Source organism: Aphelocoma coerulescens, unplaced genomic scaffold, assembly GCF_041296385.1.
Source record: "Aphelocoma coerulescens isolate FSJ_1873_10779 unplaced genomic scaffold, UR_Acoe_1.0 HiC_scaffold_46, whole genome shotgun sequence".
In the NCBI taxonomy this organism is placed as follows: domain Eukaryota; kingdom Metazoa; phylum Chordata; class Aves; order Passeriformes; family Corvidae; genus Aphelocoma; species Aphelocoma coerulescens.
In genome coordinates, this window is record NW_027183804.1 from 1,895,386 (window position 1) to 1,908,849 (window position 13,464).

Genomic DNA, 13,464 nt, shown 5'->3' on the forward strand with positions numbered 1-13,464 from the left:
TTTTGTGGCACGGCAAACTCTAACATTTTCTGCTGGGCTTTGGGGAAGATTTCCTGATGCTCACATTGCCACTGAATTCCCAAAAATTTCACTTGAATTTTGGTAGGGTTAATTTCCCAGTCTTTCTGTTTCCTATGATCCACAACTAATTCAAGGACTTGTTGCACTTCCTCCTCATTGCTGCCCTGGCCCAAGATGTCATCTCTATAATGAATGAGTTGCGTATGAGGAGTCAGTTTGATTTCATCCAAGTGCTCACCGCTGTTCGATGACAAATTGTTGGGCCGTGCACACATGCCTGGGGCAATGTGCTGAGTGCGTAGTGTCGTCCCTGCCACGTAAAGGCAAAGTGACGCCCCTGGCTTGCAGTCCCTAACAATTGCTGGTTCCACCTCCTGGTTTCTTAGGTTACAACAGCCACAATGAAAACCTCACCGATGGCACAAGTGCCCAGCCCACAGGGAAAAGAAAGGACAACTTGTAAAGTTCTCCCAGCATTTGTCCTGCTTTGCTGCAGCAGTCGTGCTGCACTCACAGTGTGGGAAGCCAAGAGAAGCTGCAGTTGATGGCACATCTTGTGACAGGAGCTGCACCTCGCTCCCCAGGAAAGGTTCTTGAAAAGAGCAGACAGGACTGTGGAGAAGATTCCCAGAAAACTGAAACAGCTTTCCAGAAGTGAAATGAAAATGGAAAGAAACAATCCAAGGTGTTTCCCTCTCTATTTCTGTGCTCCCCTTTTCCATGTTGCACTGCTTCTCCATGCCATGAATTCCAAATGGATCTCACCTCTAAGATCTGTGCCTTAGCGAGTTTTAGACACTCTGAAATACCGTGAGCTGCACACAGTTTGCCTTCCCCTGTTTTTATTGGAAAGCAATGCTGGAGACAAAAGTGCAGAGCTTGGGTGGGGCACGAATTCTACAGGCAGGGAATGTGGCCCGGCAGTGTCTGACCCTCAGCAGGGCCAAGGCACAGCAGCAGCCGAGGGGATTCCTCTGCCACCGTGCAGGAGCCAGGACTCTGGATCCGGGCTGGACACGGCAAAGTTCCCGTGTTTGCACAGACTCAGGGGCTGCCCCCGGGGCGAGCGGGGCTCGGCCGTGGGGAGCGTGGGGCGAGCGGGGAACGGACACGCGGACACTCGGACACGCGGACACTCGGACACGCGGACACGCGGACATTTGGACACGCGGACAAACGGCCCCGGCGCTTCAGTTGCAGCGGCAGCAGCGGCAGCAGCGGCAGCAGCAGCGGCAGCACAAGCGACTCTACAGACTCTCTCCTCTTCGTGCTCTTGCTCCTCCTCTCCCTCTCCCTGTGTTCCGCACCTTCCCCCCGCCTCCCCTTCCCGGTGTCCCCCTCGTCTCTCGGTGTCCCTTTCCCGGTGTCCCCCTCCTCTCCCGGTCTCTCCCCCTCCCCCTGCCGGGCCGGGCCATGCCCCAGGCCCGCCCCCGGCCCCGGGCGGGGCCGCCCCCTCCCCGGCCCCGGGCGTCCCGCCGCGGTCTCGCCTCCGCCCGGCTCTCGCCGTCCTGGCTGTGGCGCTGCCGGGCGGGCATCGGTGCCCGGGGCTGGGGCGGCATCGCCACCCTTTGGCTCCGCCTGTGCCGAGCCCGGCCCCGGCCCCGACGCGGGCTCCGGCTCCGGCCCCGGCTCCGGCCTCGGCTCCGGGCCCGGCTCCTCCCGGGGCCCGCGGAGGACACCCGGGGCGCGGCCGCTCCCGCCGCCTCCGCTGCGGCTTCCCCGGCCCGAGCTCCGCCGCTCGGCAGCGCGGCCGCCGGCCCCGAGCCGCCGGTGTCCCGTTCGGATGGGGATGCCCGGGCCGGGGCGGTCGGGGGGCGGTCGGGGGCCGTGTCTGGCCCCGGGCCGAGCGCTGACGGCCGCGTGTCGCCCGCAGGGAAGGCGCAGGAGGCCCTGCAGGAGCGGTACCGGCTGGGTTCGCTGCTGGGCAGCGGCGGCTTCGGCAGCGTCTTCTCGGGCACGCGGCTCGCGGACGGCGCCCCGGTGAGTGGCGGGGCCGGCGGGGAGGAGGAGAAGGAGAAGGAGAAGGAGAAGGAGAAGGAGAAGGAGAAGGAGAAGGAGAAGGAGAAGGAGAAGGAGAAGGAGGATGCAGGAGGAGGGTGCAGGAGGAGGAGGAGGAGGAGGAGGAGGGTGCAGGAGGAGGGCGGAGGAGGAGGACGAGGAGGAGGAGGAGGGTGCAGGAGGAGGGCGGAGGGCGGAGGAGGAGGAGGAGGGGGAGGAGGCCGGGGCGCGGCGGGGCGGGCGGCGAGCTCAGCCCGCTGCTGCCCCTTGCTCGCAGGTGGCCATCAAATGCGTGCCGCGGGACCGCGTCCGGCACTGGGGCGAGCTGGTGAGTGAGCGGGGCCAGCGGCAGAGGCGGGGCGTGCCGGGCGGCGAGGAGCCGGGGCCCGGCGGGGTGGGAGCCGCCGGGAGCCCCGGAGGGAGAGCGGGCGGGGGGTGAGCGGGGGGCGCAGAGCGTCCCGGGCTGGGTGAGGGGTCCCAGAGCCCTGGCACGGCCTCAGCCCCACCGACGGCACCGTGCTCCTCCCGCAGCCCGACGGCGCCCGTGCGCCCCTGGAGATCGTGCTGCTGGACAAGGTGTCCACTGGGTTCCGTGGTGTCATCCAGCTCCTGGAGTGGGTTGAGCTGCCCAGCAGCTTCTTGCTGGTGCTGGAGCGTCCGGAGCGGTGTCAGGACCTGTCGGGTTTGCTGGCGCAGCGGAGGTTCCTGCCCGAGGAGGAGGCGCGGGGGCTGTTCGGCCAGGTGCTGGAGGCCGTGCGGCACTGCACCAGCTGCGGGGTCCTGCACCGGGACATCAAGCCCGAGAACATCCTGCTCGACCTGGCCACGGGGCAGCTGAAACTGATCGACTTTGGCTGTGGCGCCTTCCTCCAGGACACAGCCTACACTCAGTTTGCAGGTGAGCCCTCCCAGGGGATGCTCCTGGGCATCTCATGGCCCAGCCTGGGTGTGGCACCGGGGCTTCCCCTCATTGCTGCCAGGATGGGATTAATTCTTGAGCCAAGTTGCTTTTGGGTGGGGCTGGGAGGGGGCAGTTCCCGGCGCTGCCAGCAGCCTTCAGCACCCACTCTGCCCTGGGCTGGGGCTGGAGCGGGGGCAGCCAGCCCAACAAAATCCCCTGTGGGGGTAGCAGAGAGGGGGGTCAGACCCCGTGCACCGGCCGGTTTGGTGTGCAGGCGAGGAAGGGCCTGGACTGCTCCGCTGCCCTGGTTTGCCTTGGCTTATTGATGTATTTTGGGGCACTGCAGGCAGGGAGGAGAGTGGGTTTTCCCCACCACTGGGTGGGTTTTTCATTTGCATGTCATGGTTGGGCCTCCCCAGGGCTTCCGCTGCCCTTTCCCAACACCAGTGGCCTCTTTTCCAACACCAGTTTGTACACAAGTCACAGGTGCAGGCGAGAGGGCAGCGGGTCACCCCGTGTGCCACTGGTGCAGCCCCTGCGTGCCCAGGGATGCTGGGGCGAGGCTCTGGGAGCAGCAGCATCCCCCGATGGACTCGGTCTGTGTTCCACAGGAACCCTGTTGTACAGCCCACCCGAGTGGATCCACCACCAACGCTACCACGGCGAGGCAGCGACGATCTGGTCCCTGGGCATCCTGCTGTACCAGCTGGTGGTGGGGAAGCACCCGTTAAAGAGGGGCCAGGAGATCATCTGGGGGCGGATCCTGTTCCCACGACGGCTCTCTCCAGGTGGATCCTCATCTCTGCGGCACGGGGGGAATAGCAGGGCTGGGAGCCAGCAGCGGGCTCAGGAGCATCCCGCTCTGGCAGCTCTGAGCAGGTGGCACATGTCCTGCTGTCCTGCTGCCCTCCAAAGCACAGAATGCATGGGCAAGTTTAGGCCCAGCTCTGGGCACAGCCAGCATGGCCTGGGCACGGGAACGGGGGGCAAAGCAGGCGGGATCCTTCTACAGCTGACTGGTGGTTTCTGGTTTCTGTGCCCAGAGTGCCAGGATATTCTTAAGAGGTGCTTGTCCATGCAGCCCTTGGACAGGCCATCCTTGGAAGAGCTCTTCAGTGCCCCTTGGCTGCAGGGTGTTCATGTGCCCTAGAGGATGGCAGGGACCCACGGGCACAGTGTGATCCAGGGGCCTGGCAGGTAACAGCCCCACACATCTCTTGGCAATCAGTGGCAAAGCAAAGCAGACGATTTTGTCCTGCCTGTAGCTCTGAGCAGGGAGCATCAGAAGGGAACATGCAGCTCTTGGGCTGCAGCTGAGCTGGAGGCCTGCTCTGGCAAGCACTGGTGGCCACCATCCCCCCTGGTTTTGCTTGCCTGGTTCACTGATGGCTGGGGCCCTGGGCAGAACCCTGAGAGCCTGGTGTGGCCGCAGGGAAGGAGAAGGAGCCCCTGGAGAAGCTGTAGCGGGTGGGGCTGCTGCTGCTGGAGCCACCAAGGATGAGCTCAAGGCCGACAACCTCTTCCTGGAGCTGGCCAGCGGCAGCTGAAGATGATGGCCTTTGATTCTGGCACCTTCTCCAAAGACACGCTCCACGGCCAGTGTGCAGGTGAGTCCAGAGCCAGGGGGATGCTGCCAGAGCTGGGCATGGCACGGCCTGGCCGGGCACCAAAGGTTCCCCCTTTGCTGGGGCGGCTGCAGGGAATTCTTCAGTGGCTGCCAAGCTGCTTTTGGGCTCTGGGCAGCTGCTGAGGAGGTGGCTGTGCCATGGCTGGCTGCAGGCTGGGCACATGTCCTGCCCTCCTGCTCTGCTCCCAAAGGCAGCAATGCTGGGCAGCTTTGGGCCCAGCTCTGAGCACGGCCAGCACGGCCTGGGCACTGCGGGCGGCTGGGACAAGGGGACAGGAGGCTTCAGCTGACGGGCGCGTTCTGGTTTCTCTCCTTGCAGCCGGGCTCTGCCGATGCTGAGGCTGCTCCGGGCTCTGCCAGGGCTCTGCTGGGGCTCAGCCCCGGGCACGGCTGGGCCCGCTCTCCCCTCACAGGGCTCTGACAGCTTTGCATCAGACGAGCCCCTTGCGAGCACAGCGACGGAGCTTTCTGCTTTTGCAGGTGAGTGAGACTCTGGTGCAGGCCAAGAGATTGCAGTCAGGGACACACATCCCACTGGCAAGAACCCAAACTCTCCACAGTCCCAGCTGAACGCCTGGATCTGCACAGGGTGTTCTGTCTGTCCCACTCTTCCTTCCTTTTGGGCTGGAATTGTGCCATTGCACTTTCTTCCTCCTCTGGAAGTGCCACGAGTGGGCCCAACCTGGCGAGTGGGCCGTGTTCCTGAGGCAGTGCAGCCTGGAGCTGATGGACGAAGAATTGCCCTTCTCCAGTGCCAAACCAGAGCAAAAAGCCCTAAGTGGGACTTGGTGTCTTTTAGAACCCCTGACAATTTCCAAGGGAATGTGCAGCTCATTGGCAGGGTGAGAAGGAAGGGCATCTTGTCAGTGAGTTGGGGTGGGACAGAGTTTAGATTGCCAGTCCTGCTCGGAGCTGGCAGGGCACAATCAATTTCCTATTGCTTCAACCACAATTTAAAATAACAATGTTGGAAACAAAGCCCAAAATCTTTAAAAAAGGGCTGCTGAGGTCAGTAAGATGGATCAATGCCATCAGCATATTTACAAATACCTGAGTTGTCTTTTGAAAAGATCAGTTACCTCTTAATCCAGAGTTACAAAAGACTTTTCACTCCACATTTGGGTTTTAGTTTTATGTTTCATAATATTTTCTGGTCTTTTTCTTTTGTTTTTTTCTATTAATTAAACCAAAAACGTCCTAAATTATGGAGCAGCACTGCTGATCACGGGGACACGCAGAGGGACCAGAAGCAGCTGCCTTTGTCCCCCTGCAGCTCCAAGGCCCAATCTCAGAGCAGACAGGGCTGGCAGAGACTGGCAGGCTCCCTGTTTGCTGTGCTGCCCCACTTGTGAGCGGCCCAGCTTTGCGTGAGGCACAGGGAGAACAAGGGGCAGCTCCCTGCCAGCCCCGCAGCCCAGGCACCCCTCGGGCCCCGGGGCTTGGGGCACTGTCAGCACCCGCTGCTCCAGCGCCCGCTCCTGCTGGCACTGACAGCAACACCCAAACTGTGGCTGATCCCGAGGGAGCAGCAGCAGGGCCTGGATCTGATCCCTGACTCTGGGGCAGGGCTGGACAAATGACCCCCACAGCAGCAGCAGCAGCAGCAAATGGAGCTGACTTTCAGCACAGCCCCTGCCGCTGTTCCCTCCCGTTGGCAGCGGTGTCACAGCAGCCTGGGGCACCTGGGAACCCTCAGTGCCAGCAGGGACTGGAGATGGCAGCCCTGGGCTCCTGGAGGGTGTGCAAGGAGCAGAGGTGGGCACTCCCTGTCCATGTGGAGCTTGCAGGTGGCAAAGGCTGCTGTGAGCAGGCAGCTCCAAGGGCAGAGAAAGGAGGGTCTCGAGCACTGGATCTGTGCCAGTGCCACAGCCCTGGGCAGCAGCCACCGAGCCCCGGGGCCACAGAGGGCACAGCAAGAGGGACAAAAGCAGTCAAGGGCAGAGACTGGGCAGGGCGAGAGCTGGGAGCAGGAACAGCTGCTTCATTGCACTCTTGGAGAAAGCTCTTGGCTGTTTCAAAGCGCTGAAAGGCGTCAAGGGCACAGAGGAGGCCACAGCAAACAATGCTCCTGTTTTCACAGCCTCCCCTCTCCGTGTGCCAGAAGGAATTGGATGAACTGTATTCTTCTCTCCGAGGCGTCTCGTTCAGCATGAGCAGCTCAGCACCAGGAGCTGAAGGAGCTGAAGCCTTAGGCCACAAGAGCTGAGCAAGAGGAGACTTTTGGGCAAAGTAATGCAGGTGCCATGGACCTGGCTGAATGCAGCAGACAGAATCCTGGAATTACAGACTCCTTTCTGTTAGAAAAGACCTCTGAGCTCATCGAGTCCAGCCATTAAGCCAGCACAGTCAAGCCCAGCACTAAACCATGTCCCTGAAGTGCCAAGGCCTGGACAAGAGGCCTGACTGAGGCCTGAACAACAGGCCCTGAGCCAAAGGGGACCTCTGGATGAACCTTCCAACCAAAGGTTATCTTTGTATCTGCTCATTACCGAAATTTGCATGATCATTAGCGCTGTGATTGATGCATCCTCTCATTAGTGAAACACGTATTGACCTTTCTGTGTTTAGGCGCCAGACAAGGCCATGAAATCTGACATCTGGCCTTGTTTGGGGCTGTATGGTCAAAGTCAGCTCCCTTGGCTCCTCCTTGAGCCCTGGCCAGGCTTAGGAGGAAGCCAAGAGGAGGATGAAAGCAGATGTTCCCGCACTGGAAGTGCTGTCAGTTTGTTTCTCCAGCACTGTCAAAGCTGGGCCCTCTCGCAGCGGGGTTGGAGCCTCAGCTGTGGCTGGAGGCAGCTGCAGGAATTCCCAGTGTCCGGGAGTGGCTCTGCAGTCCTTGGCTGGGACAGCTTCCCGCAGCTGATGGGTGGCTCTGGGTGATGGTAAAGTCTGAGGGTCCCTGGGGCTGGATCTTGGTTAATCACTGCAGGCAATCTTTGGCACTGATGATTGGGGGCATTGCTGAGCTGCTCCTGCTGTGATTCTTTGCTGCTTTGAGCTGTAGCAAATGACACAGTTCCTTCAGTTGGTGTCTGTGTCTTTGGTGCTGGCCCTGCCCACCGGTACAACAAAATTGGTGTAGTCTGGCCAGATCACAGCAAAATGTCACTTTTTAAATGTAAATGTAAGGAATCAGTCCTGTCTGAAATCCTGGATGGGAAGAGCTTCCCTGGAGTTCCCTGGCTCTGGAGTGGGCTGAGGTCGGAGCACCGTGCGAGCAGTGGGGCAGTCGGTTAAAAGGAGCTGAAGCGCTGGATGTCTTAAAATGCATCCCAAAATTGGATATGGAAAAAGGAAAAGAGCTTGTGGGTTTGGGAAGAGGAGGATGGATTTTGTTAACAGCGTATTGGAAACAGCACCAACAGAAGGAACAACTGTTGTTGGAACGCTCCCACGTGGAGCAATAGAAGAAGTTTTTAATTTTGAGCTTGAATTTCTTGTGCAAGTGAACTAGTAATAATATCCTAGTTTATATATCTATAAAATGATATTTATATTGTATAGATAATAAATAATAATGTGAAATAGTGCTGACAATACGAATTCTTTAGCCATGGCTGCTCAGGGATGTAACACTAAATACCCTCCAGAAAAGGATTGGCCAGGACCCAAAGGTCACTGGTAAATTTTGTGAGATTGCACACAATGAATAAAGGAGGGAAGGATGGAATTGGCTGTTTTTATAGGGTTTGCTGATACTGTGATCTGGAATGCTTTGTCTGTTCCTGTGAAAAAGACAGTGATGAAGACTGCTGGGTTTTTCATATCCCAGCCTATCCACAAGCTGCAGGAATTGGTTGAGCAGATGAAGGGGTTGTTAAAAGAGCAGCTGAAGAAAGGAGATGGGAACCCGTCCCGATGGAGAACCCATCTCCCAGATGTGCTCCATACCCTTAACAATGGCCCCGCTGGGGAAATGGAAACCCCTGGGTGTGCCCGGCTGCACCCAGTCTGCAAATCCACCCATGGACAGGGAGACTTGGACTTCCTGGGAAATCCTTCTGGGTGTGATGGGCCCTGACAGGGCCACCCCAGAGGCTGCAGGGCTGGGCCTTCCTGCATCAGGATTAATTGGGATAAATCAGAAGCAAGTGAGAGTTATCAATGCAGGAATAGGAATTCAGATTCCTCCGGGACACTTTGGTTTGATAACTGCTCGCTGGAGCTTGGCCCTGCAAAGCGTTCATGTCCTGGGAGGAGGAATTGATGCAGATTATCAAGGAGAGATCAAAGTAATTCTGTTAAATGATAATGAACAAGATTGGATTATTTAACTCCATGACAGGCCAGCACAATTATTGATATTGCAGTTTTATAAACAATTGTGAAAAAAGGAGATCCACCTCAAATGACCACTGTTGGTGGAGATAAAGGGGTTGGATCCAGCAGTCCTTTTCCTAATAAGAAAAAGAGTGATGCCTCCCTTTAGGGTGCTTCAGCAACAACTGCAAGGAAGAGCTTCATGTTAAGAGAACATTTTCCACCCAAAGAGTGCCTTGGATTTCAGAAAGCCAAAGATTCTGGTTCACCCTGTGCCCCCCATGCGCTGCCTCGTCCTGTGGAGTTCACATTAACGAGCTGAATCGATTATTAGAAGAAGCAGTAAATGATACTGTTAAAATATCCAACAGCACATCCTGTGAGCTCCAACAAACACGAACGGGGGCTCTGCAGACCCGCATGGCCTTGGATTATCTGCCTGCTGGCCAAGGAGGAGCCTGGGCTATTCTAGGACAGGAATGCTGCACTGTTATCAGTGATGGGTTTGAAGTCCAACAGTCAGGAATCACCTCGATGGAAAGAGCAGTGGAAGAGTGGCAGAAAGAAGAAAATTCTCCTTGCTGGGATTGGCTTTGGGGCTGCCAAACTGGAGGCTGCTGCCAAATGCATTTGTGGCAGTCACTGTCATCACTGCAGTGTGAGCACTTGGTGTGTTATGATTCCATGTTAGAGCTGTTGTGACACTTTGTGCTGGGAAATAGAGCACTGAGACTTGTCTAAAAAGAGACACAGTCTCTAGAAAAAGGGGGATTTGATAAATAACAGAGAATAGCAACTAATGAGGCTTGTTTTAAAAGGAATGTGAATTATAGCTGTGAGTGATGACCTTGAGCAGCACTTAAAGACATCACCTCTTGTTCTCCAATTTTGCCTAATACCTAAATCTAAGACCCTGTTACTGAAAGAATTGTTATGAAGGTTGTAGTTCATCTCTAGGTCAAAGGAGCAATTGAAGTTCCAAGGCCTGAACACCAGGCCCTGAGTAAGGCCTGAACAAGAGGCCCTGGGCCAAAGCTGACCTCCTGATGAACCTTCCAACCAAATGTTATCTTTGTATCCCACTCATTAACTCATTAACAAAGTACTATTAACAATATGTTCTATGTACCTGTGCATTGGTGAAACACAGATTTACCTTTCTGTATTTAGAAACCGGACAAGGCCACATCTGGCCTTGTTTGGGGCTGTATGGTCAAAGTCAGCTCCCTTGGCTCCTCCTTGAGCCCTGGCCAGGCTTAGGAGGAAGCCAAGAGGAGGATGAAAGCAGCTGTTCCCGCACTGGAAGTGCTGTCAGTTTGTTTCTCCAGCACTGTCAAAGCTGGGCCCTCTCGCAGCGGGGTTGGAGCCTCAGCTGTGGCTGGAGGCAGCTGCAGGAATTCCCAGTGTCCGGGAGTGGCTCTGCAGTCCTTGGCTGGGACAGCTTCCCGCAGCTGATGGGTGGCTCTGGGTGATGGTAAAGTCTGAGGGTCCCTGGGGCTGGATCTTGGTTAATCACTGCAGGCAATCTTTGGCACTGATGATTGGGGGCATTGCTGAGCTGCTCCTGCTGTGATTCTTTGCTAATGATTATGTGCTTTGCTGAGCTTATGCTTTTGTGACTCTTTGCAGATTTGCATTCTATAAATTGCACAATTCCTTCAGTTGGTGTCTGTGTCTTTGGTGCTGACCCTGCCCACCAGCAAAACAGGGCCCCATCCTGCCTGAGTGTTACCTGGGAAGACAAAAACCCTGACTCCAAATGTCCCCCCTTCCTCCTTGTTCCCCCACTTTATACACTGGCCATGATGTCCTGTGGTCTGGGATATGCCTGGGGTCAGTTGGGGTCACCTGTCCTGGCTGTGACCCCTGCCAAGCTCCCCCGCACCCCCAGCCCCTCCCCAGCGTGGCCGGACGAGGGGCAGGAAAGGCCTTGGCTCTGTGCAAGCTCAGCAAGAACAAAACCATCTCCGTGTGAGCCACGCTGTGCTCAGCACAGAGCCAAACACAGCCCCAGAGAAAGGCCTGGCAAGGAAATTCCCTCTGCCCCAGCCCACAGCAGCACCCCATGGCCACCCACCATCACCACGGCTCCACGGGTTCCTTTCCATGGCCCCGGCCCTGGCCACGGGACCTTGGGCTGGTGGCCACGGCAGCCGACTGTGGCCCAGGGCTCTGTGCCCGTGTCCATGGCAGCAGTGCCCGGCCACGGGCCCTGAGTGCAGGTGAGCGTGCCAATCCCCATGGCAGCGGGGCCAAGCGTTGGTGTCCGTGGCACCAAAGTGAGGAACGGGTCCCTGTGGCCGCTGCCGTGGCACCTGAGGGCATCAGCGAGTGTCAGTGCAATTGTAGCTGGCACCAGCCCCGGCACCGCTCTGTCCTGAGGGCTGCCATGGCAGCCGAGGGCAGCCACAGGTCTGCGGGCAAGTGGCCACGGACCCTGAGTGCAGCAATGGCTCCTGGGGGGGTTTCCGAGGGAACTGGAACTGATGAGGGTTGCCATGGCATCCAACCCCTGGGATGTCACACAGCCACCCTGGGATGTCACACAGCCACCCTGGGATGTCACAACCACTCAGTGATGTCATAGTCTGCTATAGGATGTCAGACCTCTGCCCAGTGATATCATAGCCATATCTGTGATGTCACAGCTCACTCTGAGATGTCACATAGCAACCCTGTGATGTCATAGCCACTCTGTGATGTCACACCACCTGTGATGTCACAGTCATCTCTGTGATATCACACAGCTGCTTTGTGATGTCACAGCTGACTCTATGATGTCACACAGCCACCCTGTGGTGTCACAACCCACTCTGTGATGTCACAGTCTGTTCTGGGATGTCACTCGACCACTCTGTGATGTCACAGCCCTGTCTGTGATGTAACAACTCTGCGCTGTGATGTCACACCAGCACCCTGTGATGTCACCATTGCTCTGTGATGTCATAGTCTGCACGATGATGTCTGACCTCTGCCCTGTGATGTCATAGCCCAAGCTGTGATGTCACAGCCCTACTCTATGATGTCACAGCACCACTCTGTGAGGTCACAGAGCTCTGTGATGTCACAGTAGACTCTATGATGTCATACAGCCACCTTGTGATGTCACAACCCACTCTGTGATGTCACAGCCTCTTCTGGGATGGCCCAGGCCTCTCTGTGATGTCACACCCATACCCTGTGATGTCACAGCCCGCTCTGTGATGTCACACAGCCACCCTGTGATGTCACAACCCACTCTGGGATGTCACCGCCTGTTCTGGGATGGCCCAGCCCTCTCTGGGATGTCACACCCATACCCTGTGATGTCACAGCCCACTCTGTGATGTCACACAGCCCCTTTCTGACATCACAGCTGCTCTGTGGCTCTGTGACACAGGCACAGAGGTGGTACCAAAACTTCAGTGAAACAAAACCTCCTCAGCACCAGCGCAGCACGAAGCAGCAGCATTCTTTATTGGGCCGGATGCACGAGGGGAGAGCCCCTCCCAAAGTCGTGTGTGCCGAGTTCAGGAATGTTCCTGTTTGCAGACTGTGTTTCACAGACACATTCCCAGACTGTCCCACAAGAAACACACACACGAGAATCATTGCCCCAAAATCATTGCATATTTCCCCCACCCCTTTGCACATCCCTTCTTCTGCCCTGGGGGTCTCTTTGGGGGTCCCTGGTGGTCGGTGACCCCAAAGCCAGCCCTGACTGCCCGGTGAACTGGTGAAAGTTGGCACACCTGGGCTGGTTGCTGCCCACAGAATCAGCCTTGTGCGGTTCCATGGCCAGTGGCTTTTGGAGAAGAAGCATTGTATGAACCCACCAGGTGCAAACGGTTTTTCATCTGGCAAATTTCCCCCCCTTGGAGGGTTGGGAAGCTTCTCTTCCCTTCAAGCCTTCGTAAGCCTCACTCTGCTCCTTTACTCACATCCCACGAGTTGCTCAGCTGCTTTCACAACCATGTTCTTTACACAGCTGAAAGCAAGTGTCAGAAGCACAAGTATTGCTGGGATCCCAGTTAGACTTTGCAAAAGTGAGGCCAACCATCAGTCAGGGGAAATCTATGTCCTTTAAATATTTTATCCAACCAGTTACTGTCTAACCCTCCCCTTAATTCCCTGCTGGATGCAGCAACCGATTTTATCCTCTCTACCCGATCATCCAATCCAGCATTACATTTGGAATGTGCACACAACAAGTGTTGCTGTTCCAGTTCAAGAATCCACATACTCCCTGTCCATGTAACAGCAATAGGGCTAAAGCCAATCTGCTCTGTAAGGTCATTTTAGCTGTGGCTGGCAATTGTTCCTTTGTTTCAGCAAACCCCAAAGGAGCTGCATTCCCTAAAGTTTCCATCTGCAGAGCCCAATGGTGTGTGGCTGGTCTGTTCCTAAAGGCAGATCTTTGCGGAGCAGGGATGGATTCTAAAATCCATCCCGCTGTAGTTCCCGCACTGGGATGTTTCCAAGTTCCATCCCCTTTAACCTTTCCCCACAGTCGGGTTCCCGGTGGTGACTCCTTGCACGAGGGACGGAACGTTAATACCCCCAGTGTCCACGGTGCTCCTGATTCTCCCAGGGCCAAATGTGTGCTCCAAATTCCATCACTTCCCACCCATCCTGGGGCTCCTAAGGATCTGACCGTGTCCTGCTGACACTCTGTGCC

General features: G+C 56.7%; 1 protein-coding gene across 1 annotated transcript; it reads left to right on the forward strand.

The window, feature by feature from the left end:
• Positions 1–1,804: 1,804 nt before the first annotated feature.
• On the forward strand, positions 1,805–4,070 carry LOC138101758 (serine/threonine-protein kinase pim-1-like). Its single transcript, XM_068999543.1, is given in 6 exon segments — positions 1,805–1,822; positions 1,825–2,001; positions 2,297–2,347; positions 2,551–2,917; positions 3,532–3,708; positions 3,964–4,070. Coding segments are annotated over 6 exon segments (897 nt in total).
• The last annotated feature ends 9,394 nt before the right edge of the window (positions 4,071–13,464 follow it).